This window comes from Emydura macquarii, unplaced genomic scaffold (assembly GCF_026122565.2).
Source record: "Emydura macquarii macquarii isolate MOO-44397 ecotype Brisbane River unplaced genomic scaffold, CSIRO-AGI_Emac_v2 contig_1119, whole genome shotgun sequence".
NCBI classification, from domain to species: Eukaryota; Metazoa; Chordata; order Testudines; family Chelidae; genus Emydura; species Emydura macquarii.
In genome coordinates, this window is record NW_027131256.1 from 14,680,405 (window position 1) to 14,694,078 (window position 13,674).

Here is a 13,674-nt window from a genome sequence, read left to right on the forward strand (position 1 = left end):
TTATTTTGTTTGGAAGGGGCCTTAAGAGCAGCATGTGCACAATGAATGCCGGCTCCTGTTTGCCTGCTGAGAGTCCCCAAAGATGCTATCTACTCACTCTGTAACAGCTCAGAGAATGAAAAAAAAAATGGGACATAATATTAATGCGGATTTTTACCTGAACTTACAATTTTTTCAAGAAAAAGGATAGTATTAAGTTGTCATAATAAAATGCATGCATTTTTTTCATGAAGTGTGCAGGACGTATGCACAGCTGGAGTGATATCCAATAGGCATTCAGGCCGGGAAGAGAATGCTTTCCTGACCTGCTGCAGTTATTTCTAAGTATCACCACCAAGATAAAGGCAAATTCAGTGGATGTAGTTATACTTAGATTTCCAAAAGGCATTTGACAAGTGATTGCAATCAAAGATAAGGAAAGAGAAACAGGAGGTACAATACAGTGCTGGATCAAAAAGCTGTATGAAGAAGAGGAGAAAACCTATAGCTGGAAGCTTTTCAATTTGGCAAGAGAGTGTCAAGCTCCCACGACTCTCCATCCTCTCCAGGGTCAGTTCTAGGAACTGGTGAAAGTCTGTCCACATACAAGCGTGCTATAGTTACCATAAGAGCACTGACATTTAGCATTTCACTGTAATTAGCATTATCACTGTACAACGAATACTTGTATTACCATAACACTAGTTACATTCTAATGCTAAACTTCAGCGTTTCCACGGCAGCCTTTGCATACCACCAATGAATTGGACAACTGTCCTGGAAACAAGTTCTCCAGGTTTGCAGACAATAGTAAAAATAAGATCAAATCATAACTAATCAAAGCTAATTACCCAGGAAAAGTTATTGAAACTATCCAAGCATACAGCAGTAGTTTCAGAGGCCAAGTGTGAAATGGTATTCTATCCCTTTGCTACTACAAAGCAAGAGGCAATGTTGCTAATATAGGGGGGCACTTTGGTTTCATCTTTGATCATTACAGGTAAGCTTACATAGAATCTTTCTTGGAGAAGGGGCAGAGTAATTCAATTTAAGAGTATAAAACAACAAGAAGAAAAAGAGACTGAGCTGACCTAACTATAAGTGGGCTAAGATATCAAAAGGATTTTTTTAAACCTAACTGAGGAGAATGTCCTCACTGCATGGACCCATTTCAGCAGAATTAGACAAACTTATGAATGAGTAACGAGGGACAAAAACTACAGCAATGAGAATGAATGAGTTTCAGAGGCATTTAGGATTTATTTCTAGAGTATAGAACTAAGATATAAGACTCAGTACCAAAAAATAGGGTGAAATGGTTTGTTTGACAGACCAGTGTTTTTCTGTTCTTAACCTATTGTTATGGCCCTCTTCCACAGTTTACCAACTTTCTTCCTGGAGCACAAGCACTCTTCAGTCTGAAGAAATGCTGTGCTGGTAGATTTCTGAATCAGGTTATTTTTGTGAAAGTTGTTAACATCAAGAGTTTGTTTTCTGCCTCCCTCTGCCTTAAGAAATGTCTGGCTCAAAAGAGTTGTTTCCTTGAAGTCAGGCATTGGTGTTTTGGCTGTATTCCTGAAAGGATTTTGTCTGCATGCTGATTGTGATCAGTTCTGTTCAAGAACTAATGTATATAATGTAAAACGAACTACGAAAATATTTTGACCATACTCCACTGATTTCTCCTCCGACAGGAAACAAACCTGCAAGCTCCCAAGATCTACTACCACACAAAAAGGGCAATGATGTTTATACACACTCCAGTTTGAGAGAATTATTTTTTTATCTGGAAATCAAGCTCTTTATCCTTTTAGAACCCAGTAAAGTCTACCAAAAGGTACCAGTATTTGTGGAGTTAATGGACTTTGCATATTTCTCTACTACAGTGAATTTGGCAATGAAGATTGAAATAGCAATTTCCATAATCCTAATGTCTACTAGAAAATAAATGAAAGCAAAACAAATTATGCAGTACTCACCTCTGAAGATAGTACCAATTAGGTATTGCTTTGTTTACCAACTAGAATTTAATCTCACTTGATATGATGTATTTTAGAAAAAAACAAAGATCAACTCACAATATGATAGTTAATAAACCAAAGTTAATTAACTGGTTTTCACTTACTTAACAACTCTATCGCTGAAAAAAACTGCCATGAATCAGAGTTTTTACACTTTCTGCTTTTCTATCCATTATTTCAAAAAACAAGGATGTTTAATTTTTACATTCACACTGAGTTAGTTGGAACTTTTCCTAAGACAAACCCCAAACAACTCAGAGGGAAGCAGCGAAAACTTCAGGTAACAGCTCACCTCAGACTGCAAGTTTTCCAGCTTCCTTTGATGTCGCTGGATTGAATCTATGAGGAGTTTTTCTTTGTCATTAGGTGACTGTGATAGTCTGTTCAATGTGCCCAAAGGGATGGAGGGTAAATGTTCTGGTCTATTACACCTATAAGATGGTTTCAATAGATATAAGATAAAAATGAGTGAAAAGGAATACATGCTCTGTTATCTTGTACAAGGAATTGTCTTCAGTGTTTCAAAAGTACAGTATTGCTCTCCACAGTGACTAAAAGAGGCATCATTTTACACAATAGAACTGTTCTCTGAATATACTCCATACCACTTCTGTTAATTTCAGTGACAAAAATAAGCTTAATTACTTTTAACTCTCACTAGTTCTGGAGTGCAAACACCAATTAAAGGAAGAGAGCTGGTTTCTTCTTCTTGCATCAGAATTACTTACCATGAACCAGTCAGATATGCCTGTGCAATATACTAATTGCTAAGTGCACAGGGACCACTGAGGTCTGCACTACGCTACACAGTTAGGTCTATGTAAGCTGCCTTGCGTCAATCTAGCTGTAGATGTGTTTTCATTTCAATTTGGCTCCCACTGATGTAAGTGCCTTTCTACGCCGAGTTAGTAACAGCATCTCCCCAAGCAGCGTAGAGTCAGAGCTGATGTAATTGGGTTGATACAGTGTCAGTGTAGACACTGTGTTGCTTAAGTCAACTGTTACTACTAGCTTTCAGGAGTTTTCCCATGCTGCCCCACACTGACAATACACTCACACCATCGACACACACAAGCAATTTAATAACTGTGATGGCAGTATGCAGACCTAAGATAGGCCAACATAAATATTTTAATGTAGACATGGCCTGAGGGCCCAGTTTTGCCCATAGAACCTTGATAGTGTGATAATGATGGAACCATTCTTGACTGTCAAAGCCTACTTTATGATTACAAGACTGGTGGTCAGAAAAAGTACTTACCGGTAATTTCATTGTGTTTATTACAGACAGACATCGGATGCCATTTTTTACAGTCACCTTTTATAATAAAGATGCACCTTGACTGTTGGAACACAGCTACAGGCAGATTGTGTTTGTTTATTCCTAGAATTAGCTTTTGGCCAAAGAAAAAAGGGTCCATATTCCCACTGACTTCAGCTTTCCTGCTGGGACCACATTGCTGCCTGACTCCCATTCACCCGAGCATGCTTTCACCGCAGTGGAGCTTTGGACACTAAAATCATGGAGTATGCCAGACAGACTCAGATTTAGAGTAGATGTGAGTGACCCCAAATGTCCCTTTTCCCAATGACTGAGTTCATCATTAAAACAGGGACAGGGATTACCACCAGAGTGTGCCAAGTGTCCAAAGCAGCAGAAGGGATACGCTTGCTGCAGTTAACAAGGTTAGACTCTCCTGCCTCCCAGCCCCCATTTTTCTTTTGTTCTCTAATGTAACAATCACAATAGTAAAGTTTCACATAGTGTTTACTTTTGCAAATATTTCCTATAGCATGTATGCTTTACTGTTTACATTTGTTTTATTATTCTGGCTTCAAGTGACTAATATTGTAAACTCTACCAATACGCTGATCAGTGATACAGTATTGCTAATCAAAAGCTTACTTGTTTTCCCCAGGGCCAGGGATCTTTGCACAAGTCCAGATGGCACGGTGGTCTCTGTTCTCAATATCAGTGGATGATGACAGAACCCTCCATTTAAGACAGACATCTAATTAAGTAGTTAGAAGAAAATTATTACATCAAAGCAGTATACAAACTCACGCCACATTCATTGTGCTAATATGATTAATGGGATTCAGCATACACCTTTGACTATCCTTTTCCCTCTGTCTACTAATCCTTCTCTGGAGCTGTCAGAATTTTGGCATATTAAGAGAAATTCCAGCAAATGGCTACCACTAAAAAAAAGGCAACATGCAAGAGAAATGTTGCCTTTCTCTATTCCTCCAAAGTTCAGCTGTCCCAAGTTCCAGGACAGACAGTGTTCAGTCCTGAACAGGTTTTAAAGGTCACGACCCATCAAGGACAGAAATGGGTAATTCTACCAACTGCCACCTCTATTAGAAAGTTAGGACTCAAACTCACATTCTATGGCATAAGGTTTCCAACCCTATTAAAAAAGAAAATGGGGGCCTTGAAATAGCTTTTTGTAGATCATATCAGTTTTAGGTAACTTTCAGAGGTTTCTAAGATGCAGTAGTTATAATTTCTCTCCCTCTGAGACCAATCCGGTCAATTAGACTCATGTTAGCACAGGAATTACCATGTATAATTTCCAATTTTACATACTGTTTGAAAGATACTCTGCCTACTACCGTAACTTTAAGTAATTAGTGTATGTTGTCCAACATTGTCACTTTAAAAAAATATTTTGGTGTTATTTCTACCCCAGGAACACTTGTTACTGAACACTTTCCAAAAGGCAACTGATCACACTGCAATAGGCACTTTGAAAATATGAAGTGCTGTAGTATCTGCTGGGCAGAAACTGATCCAATTTGGGTTTGAATGCCTTACTATTAGGATTAAGTAGTCAGAAAAGGTGGGCAATATATTTTCTGGATAGTGGTAGCTATTGTGCCAAGTATATTAGAGCAACTAAAGTTTCTAGACCAGGATCAGCATTTTGAAGTATGTAAGGATCAGTTAACCAGTACAAATGCTTTCAAGATTTCAAACTATATCTAGCCATGACAAGTCATGAAATATTATATGTTAAGTAAGTTATTGCTCCTTCATCCCTCTTTTACCTGGCCTCTCTCTTCAATTCTGACATGAATTTAGAATATGCAAAGTGCTTCATGTGTCTATGAAATAAACTCCAGGCTGCTTTGAAATGAAATGGTGGATGACACTGCATTGAAATGGGATGGGGATTGAGATGATTTTGATGGTCTCATTTCCAACAAGCAGCACGCCCTGACATGGCGGGAAATGAACATTCCAGCTGTCCAATGATCTATGGCAAATGTTAGTGAGTTCTGACGATTCAAGGTATATCACTACTTCCTCTGTGTAGTGAGGGTGGGGTGGGTTGGAATTTTTTTGGCACTGATCCAAGACTAAACAGCAAATCCTGGACTTCAAACTGGTTCAAGTTTTTGTTGTGCTAGAATAGTTTCAGAATGTTAAATGTAAACATTGTTTTACTGCTGTTTTTTACTCAACATAAAGGTTTTAAACAGGTGTTTCCAAAATAAAATTTAAATTTTCCTCATATGTTATCTTGATTTTTTTAAATTCAAGAGTCAATTTACATGTCATGTTCTGTGCTCATATTATGACTAGCAGTTTCCTTTCTGGGAACAGACAACTTAATGTAGAGAACACTTTATTTCTGTGGCACTGATGTAGGAGAATTTAATTATTGGGCTTTTTCATGAAAAAGCCTTTTATTAAACTTCTGACTCGGAAGTCCAGGAAGCTCAAAGCTACTTACTAGGATAACAAAGCACTGTAATCATATAATTATACTGTGATCAATTGAAATGTGAGATCAATTTCATACTAGGTTACTAGAAGCTGAGCAAGCCATCTGTAAACCCGTATTTTGCCACAGTAAGCTGGCAGCTCAGGAAATAATTCAAAAGTTAGAGAAGCAGGGTCTCTCTACAAAGATAATGTTGGTAAAAAGAGAGCAACATAAGTTAACATAAACTGAACCCCCCACCCCCTCCCAACAAAAAAAAATCTACCCAGTTTGAGGTTTGATCCTGTCCTGATGCAGAGCAATAAAGAACCCAACCTTACATGGCACAGAGGTGCACTGCTGGGAAAGAATGAAAGCATTACACAAAAACATGTTACAATTTGTAAAAGGAGTTTGGCAAATTAATTTAAAACAATGGTTAACTACAGACAAAAAGCCAAAGCTATGCTCCAATTCTGCTGTCCGTTACCAATAACCCTTTCACTCTGGAGCACATCAAAACCATTCAGCGGTTTGTTGGCAGTCTTTAAATATGATCAGATAAAACATACAGAACATACAGAAGTGGAACATGGACAGTTACAAAAAAATAGCTGTCAATCGATTTTCTTAATGCAAGGATGGAAAATGAAAGACAAGGGCTATGAGACGATCTTTTGAAGGAAGAAGCATATGAAAGCACAGCAGTATACAGTGTCAAAATGCTGGGGAAAGCTGGAATGAAGGCATTTCAGTTTAAAGGCCTTTTTTATTATCCTGTTAAATCCTCTCCTTCTATGCAACCAATTATTTAAACTCACCACACTGAATCAGGGCAGGAATTTCCACTGCACGTCTTCTCTTATACTGAATTGCATCGGAGGGTTTCTCCAACCATTCGTCATTTAGATATCCAAATTCATTCCAGAATGAAGTTGCTCCTTTCTGACCTAAAGAAGTTTATATGTATATAATATATATAATATTCAGTGGTAGAAGAATGAGTTTAAATGTAAACTACGGATGTTATTTAAAGAACGTGCTATGAAGGTACTGAGAACAAGATATGGTCTGGAAACAGAAGTGGGAGATATAACCCTAAGCATTCATGTGGGTTTGGAAATGGACGATCTTGTGGCCTTGGAATAAGACACAACCCCTTATGTTTCCCTATCAATCAAATATTTACCTACATTATACAAGGGGTTGGGCGGATTAGTTCATGTTTGTGAAGTACTTTGAAAATACATAGCACTATATAAATATTACAGTTCCTATACAGAATGAGGTAGTAATACACAGAGAGACTGGCGAGTCACCTATCAAATGCCATTCTATTAGCTCAAATCAATTTTAAGCTAAAGACCACCGTGAAATTCCAATGAACTAACATTTAAGAAAATGGCTAGGCATGCCAAATTAGAACATTTATAGTTAACCAGAGATAAACAGTAATTTTCAATCTTCAACTTTTTAATGGTGATCTTCTCCACAAAGGAAGATCTGTCCTCTCATATTTTTAACCCACAAAAAAACTGAAGTAAAAAATCAACATTAACGTATATTTGTGAAACACTAACCTTTCACAAAAAGCTCCAGTTACATGTGAAGTATTTTCAAATCTATTTTCGTTAAATTATTACAAGACCTCCGAGGCACAACACATTACTATCCCCAACTTAGACAGGACAATGAAGGCACAGAGGCCAACGTTTAAAACATGGGTGTCTAAACTGTTAAGCTCCTAAATCTGTATTTAAGCCTTCGGTGTAGAATTGAGAAATGTGCTTAAATGATTTTAGGTCAGTGTTACGATTTAAAGTTAATGGAACTTGTGCTTATAAATCAATCACTTAAGTATTTTTGTATATTCTATCTTGAAGGTCTAAAGACAGATTTAGGAGTTTAGCTTTAGGAACCTGGGTTTGAAAATTTTGTCAAGCTAAGTTTCAGTGGCTTGCTCCAGGTCACATGAAATCAGTAGCAGACCAGAAAAAGAATCCAGAAGTGTTCAATCACTGTTCTCTCATCTGAGCACTAGACCACACTCCCAGAGAGGCAACAGTATGCACTAAGGACACGCTATCATAATCAGCAGAGGGAACTAATGCAAGCATGATGGGGTTACTTGTGAGAGTAGGGGGCAGGGCTCTCCAGCTGTGGAGCTCACTTCCGTTTTCTGTCTTATGTTCCTAAAAGCTTAAACTTCAGGGCTTCAGCCAGCCACTGGCAACAATCAACAAGGGATGCCCCCCACCCACAATGTATTCTGTTCTTTATTTTTATCTCCTTCCTCAGGGATGGGCTTGGCTGAAGATGGGCTGTTGGATGGGGAGAGCCACGTCTCTCAGAGGGCTCTCTCAGGGTCTAACTGATCGCCATATGGAGGGGAAAGAATTTTCTCCCAGGTCAGACTGGCAGTAACCTTGGGGAGGGGTGTGGTTGCGGGTCACTTGCCAGGATAATTTGGGAATATCTCACTTAAACATTTCCCTGCCATTGAAGGAGTCTCAGGCATCGGTGCACCTCAGTTCCTGCTATTTTCTGTCTGTGGCACATAACAGTGTAGTCTCCTGAGGGCTATAACACTTCAGTCTAATGTTGGCTGTTGGGTTTAGTGTGCAGGTGTTGGTGGTGTTGCTGGACTGTGATATACAGGAGGTCAGACTAGATGATCTGGTGGTACCTTCTGGCCTTAAATGCTATGACTCTATGTGCAGACTAACTGGAAAAAACAATTATTTTGCTCATAAACACCTGACAGAAAAGCTGCATGAACTGTTATAATTTTTTAATTTGAGCATTACTCTTTGTGGACCTTGTTTATTACATTCAAGTTCACTTGTTTTATTCCCCTATTCCCACATTTATTGCACTGAGACTAAGAATAGAATTGCAAATTAGGCTCTAAAGGATTAATCTCTAAGAAGTTATTTTATAAACAGCAAAAAATACTGGAGCAAAGCCACCAGCTTCTTTAAGCACATAAATAACAGAGTTAATCAGTTTGGTAAATATACCATGGTAAATATACCATCCAAGAGCAGGGCAATAATGATTGGTTTTTCTTTCAAAACGTTTCTAGTTCTGGGAAGTTCCCAAAGCCACAACTTCACTTGTGTACAAAAGGCAGAGTGTGGAGTGGGAAGAATTGTTAAAGTCAATAATACATGTACAGCTGAGTGTCAGTGAAAGTTGTGCAAGAAAGTAGGAAGGAAAGGTCAAGGATTGCACCTCTCTGGCTCAAGTCAGTCTGCTTTAAGTAAGGCTCCACATGGGCCTTCTGATCTAACAATTTTGCTTCAATTCATTCCTCCCTTAGTTTCCTTTTCCCCTCAAACATTTCCATGTGCTGCTCCAGGCATCTGGTACTGAGAGCTTTGCTCCCTCTCTCCTCCTTCAAATACCTTCAGAGGCAGGGACTCTGCTTTGTTTTGTATTTGACAGAGCCCAACTGCTAGAAACAAACACTATTCCATCACATCCATCCTCTCCATATGCACTCACCAACGTGATCCAATGCAAACTTTCTAATACCAGTTTACTAAAAAAATCCCAAACATGTTGGTGGTTTGCAAAACAAGCCGCCTCTATTTTGTTCTGTGTAAGCCTTTCACCTGCTCTGCTCCATGTCATTTCTCCTGGCACCATAACATGTCATTTAACAGGTCTCTATTTTCCATCCAGTGCCATGGACATCTGTGCTACCCACCAATATTAAATAGTAGTAACCAAGATCACCAGGATGTCTGATTCTCAGACCTGAACTAGAAGAAAGGACTCTGCACAAACATTCTGAAGTTTGGAGTACATCACAGAGACGCATTTACGGCCAAGGTCCAAAAAGCCAAAGTTGCTCTAAAGTTAAAACAAGTAGTTTATCAACATCTAAACAACTTCTCCTACATTAAAGCTAATTGGAAGCAGAGCATCACCTATACCTTATGGTGCACAAGGATACGCAGCACTACAGGAAACCCTGTTCACTGCTTCCATCCATAAAAGCGCATAAAAATGTTCACTTCAACTAACTTCTCCTTCTGACTAGCCATCTTCAAAAGTCAGGAAAGAACTACATACATATTCCTTTTAAGTTTTCAGGAGCAGTTGCTCATATGCTGGAGTTTAAAAGCACTCTTCCACTTTTTTTTCTAGGAAGAGAAAAAAGACTCTCTATTAACCGTGCCTGTGCAGACATAGCTGTTTCTTGTGCTCTCTTTCATACACAGCAATACTGGCAGTTCAATGATGTATAAAGGAAGGCACACTAGTCCAAGGATGCATTGAGGCTACACTGGTCCCAAAGCCATATTCAATGCTACTGGCATACTTCCACTGATTAAATGATATACTTACAACATTGGGGGGGCATTTATAGATATGCACACTAGCCAAAAAAGTACCTGAATATTTCAGGAGGAAGGAAGGAAAAATCTTTTACAGAACATGTCCACATCAACTACTCTGTTTTAAACATTTATATTACAACACAGAAACAAAAAGCATAGACCCCACAGTGACAGGTGAAAAACTTGCATATGGGTACAGTATGGGATGGGGAACTGGGCTTTGAAATAAGTGCAGCCAGGTGAACTGGACATCTTGAGCTACCAAACTTCTCTGCACTGGACAGAAATGCACATTACTTTTTTTAAGTGACAAAGTCACGCATAGATATTTTTAGGACCATAATTTCATTCAAACTATAGCACAATTATTCCAAGTACTACTATGGATCTGAATTAAACAAATAGAGATATTGCATCTTTTAGAAGACAAGACAGCTACCCAAAATTTTCTGATTATTTTCAAAATCATGACGTAATGCAGGAGCTTTGCATTATTCACACTGTAGATGTTTTCCAGTGAATAATTATACAAAAAGCAGATTACAGAGTTCTTTAAAACAACATTGTTTGAACAGGGACACGGTAAGGGTCACATCTAATTTGTATATACGTGTAGAATTAATTCGTTTAAAAAATGAATAGATGTAACATTTGCCTACACTTCCAATTCCTTGCTAGATGAACCAAAAGGCTTGTTTGATTGCACTACTAATAAAACTTGCAGCTACTTTCCTCTGTCTTCATCCCATGGCTACTACCAAAGAGCAAATGCAGGCTGCATTGTAGGATTCCTCCAGCTGCATTTTTGGCTCTTACAACTGGACACCCTTTTGAGTCTATACTTTGTCATCCTGGCTTGGGGCTTCTTGAAGTAGGCATTGCTTTACACAAATTGAACTCAATTGGTTGATGAACATGAGATCACCACCAGATTTTAGGATTAATATTTGAAAACGTAACGTGCATTGATATAGCACCTTCATCTCAAGAGATATCAAAGTACTTTACATGCAACCTTTGCTCCTATGTGAAGTCCCAGAGGCAGTAACAGTTGAATAATGAGTAATCTCTTTGCCTTTATTTTCTGCGTGCAGTATGCCAACAGTGTCTGGTCCACATCTACACCCCCAGATGGCTGTTCTTAAAAGCTACAATCTGACCCAATTTCCACTGTATCTGATGTATTTGATGAATGAGCAGTTTGACACAGGCTTTTTGAATATCTATATAAAACAATCCAGGCTAAACAGTAAAGATTTACGTATTCCTATGTCCTTCCAGTACTGGACCAGATAATGCTCCATGGATGTCATCAAGTGGTTATATTCTTTAACGTTGACAAAGGCCTGCTTATTGTGTGTTGGCTCCATGGCTTCCAGAGGCACATCCACCATACCAACTGTACCACCGCTGAAACAGAAAAAAATCAGTTCAAAGCATTTTGATCCAAGTTCAAAGAACAAGTCATCTGTTTTGTTTGCAGCTGCGCTTCAATGCAATTTGGAAACAGGTATGTCCAATTTAGTAATATTTTTCTAATAGAAAACTGAGACTAAAATTCTGTTTGAGCATATATTTAAGTTACTTCATTTTCAAATGAGTACAAGAAATAAACCGCAAAAATACTACGTTCTAAAATGTGAGGACATGTCAGAAGTGGCAAGATAGGGAAAGGAACAGACATCATCAGGATTTGCAGAATATAAAAAGAGCAACACTTATGTGCCAGTAAAAACTCAGAGAAACTATCAAAAACTCCCAAGTTGCAATAACAAAATTCAACAATGGTGAGTTACTCTAAAACTTACTTTGAGAACTGCAGAACTATATTTTGAATGATTTATTCTTCCCTTAATGCATATACCTAACTCTCAAAAATACAAATACTCCATGTTGTGCACACATTTTGAAAAGAAATAACCCCTTTGGGGTGGGATCATGGATTTTAGACTCCTGATAGTAAACAAAATACCTGCATTTTAAAACAAAGTTTTAAACCTAGTCCCTAAATAAATAAAAATAAAGAAAGCTTACAGAAAACACTGTTTAAGATGTGGTCCCACTTTCTCATACATTCTGATCAAGCGACTGTTGTTATAGATGAGCATTCCATCTTGACTTCTGTTCTCTATGTTTATTCCAAACATTAAATAGAGCTTCCTTGGCTTTCTCAATTGTCTAAGCAGGGCAAAATCGACAAGCAGTTTTCTTTTATAAATTTATTTTTAAAGGTTTTAATTTAATTTAATTTAACTTACAGTTACCAGTTTAATGGACACTGCTAAAATGGTTTAGGAGATACAGAAACTGGACAGTTCACTATAGCCAGAAAGATAAATGATTTAAAAAAAAAAAAAAAAAAAAGTTACAAGCAACCACAAAAACATCCACATTTTAAAAGGCTAACATGATTCTTGGATTTCAAAGTGATGGGACGGACTTCTGTATATTGGAAAGTGATAAAAGGCAGATCACAGTCATCCATAGTTTCCTACTATAACAATCACCTATTTTTGAAAACAGTAAATTCTTGCTCAAAATCAAACAAGCCAAGTAGCACTTCTCCCTGGCACTGAGGCAGCTTGATATTAGTGAAGACAGCACCAGCTGTTAACCTCCAAATTAAGACTGCAAGCCATTTGTAGGAACACTTCCATGTTTACCAATATGAGAACACCTAAAGACATTCTTTCGTTGCATTTGTAGAGGAAAAATGCCTTACCAAATTGATTTGACACTTGTTTTCACTTCATAAAGTTTCTGACTTATCGTTTGTTTTTTTTAAGGTAGGCTTACTGTAACCAACATCCAATAGGTTTTACATATTAAGCAACAAAAAAATTAGCCAGTTTTTTTCCCAGAGTTGACTTGTATCGTTCCATACACTTCAAGTTTCCTCTCATTCAACTACTGGAGAATAGAGGGTTAAAGTGCACTTTGTAGAACTTTCTTCAAGGAGCTACCACAATCAAAGTGACTAATCATGAACAAGGAGCTTCAACTAACATGAACCACATTTTTGGGGGTAGGCATGAGGAATGGAAAGTATTAACATTGGTATGAGTACTCCTAGGTAAGCAATACCAGCTCATCACTACTTGTACCCTGCATCTGCCAGTAACATTAGAAAATATAGCATTATCCAGTTAAAGGACTACACAAAACTCATGTACTATGGGTGACTTTCAAATTGTAGGAAGTGAGGATTCTACTTTCAGTAAATGACAGGAGTGGCTTCCTTGGAGAGAGGCTTCATATAGGCAAGAATGTGTTAACTATTACTCAAAGAGGTAGCTCTACGCCTGACTCCTCAAGAGCTAAAGACTGGATGTTTTTCTGATGCTATAGTTCAAACAGAAACTATTCTGCAGAAGTTCTATGGCCTGTGTTATAGAAGTGAAGTGTTTTGTGGGTCATAGTTGCTATGGATTGCCACACCCAAGAAGATTTTACAGTCTCCATGTTAATGAGTCTCAGCCCACAAGTTGTTCTTGCTAAAGTCTGGGGCATTTTTCTGCTCATTCTGGACAGAGAGCACAGCACGGAGTCTAATCAGGGAAAAAACAGAAGACAGGAAGGTATAATCGGGTGTCCCAATTTTATACAGACAGT

General features: G+C 38.1%; 1 protein-coding gene across 1 annotated transcript in view; it reads right to left on the minus strand.

The window, feature by feature from the left end:
* The window catches only part of MORC1 (MORC family CW-type zinc finger 1), an 82,121-nt gene that overhangs the window by 37,934 nt on the left and 30,513 nt on the right, over positions 1–13,674 (minus strand). The window contains exons 13-17 of the mRNA XM_067546393.1: positions 12,098–12,240; positions 11,324–11,479; positions 6,535–6,663; positions 3,907–4,012; positions 2,293–2,431 (exon numbers count right to left, since the gene is read on the minus strand). Of these exons, the coding sequence (XP_067402494.1) occupies positions 2,293–2,431; positions 3,907–4,012; positions 6,535–6,663; positions 11,324–11,479; positions 12,098–12,240 (673 nt within the window). The remainder of the gene's footprint in view (positions 1–2,292; positions 2,432–3,906; positions 4,013–6,534; positions 6,664–11,323; positions 11,480–12,097; positions 12,241–13,674) is intronic.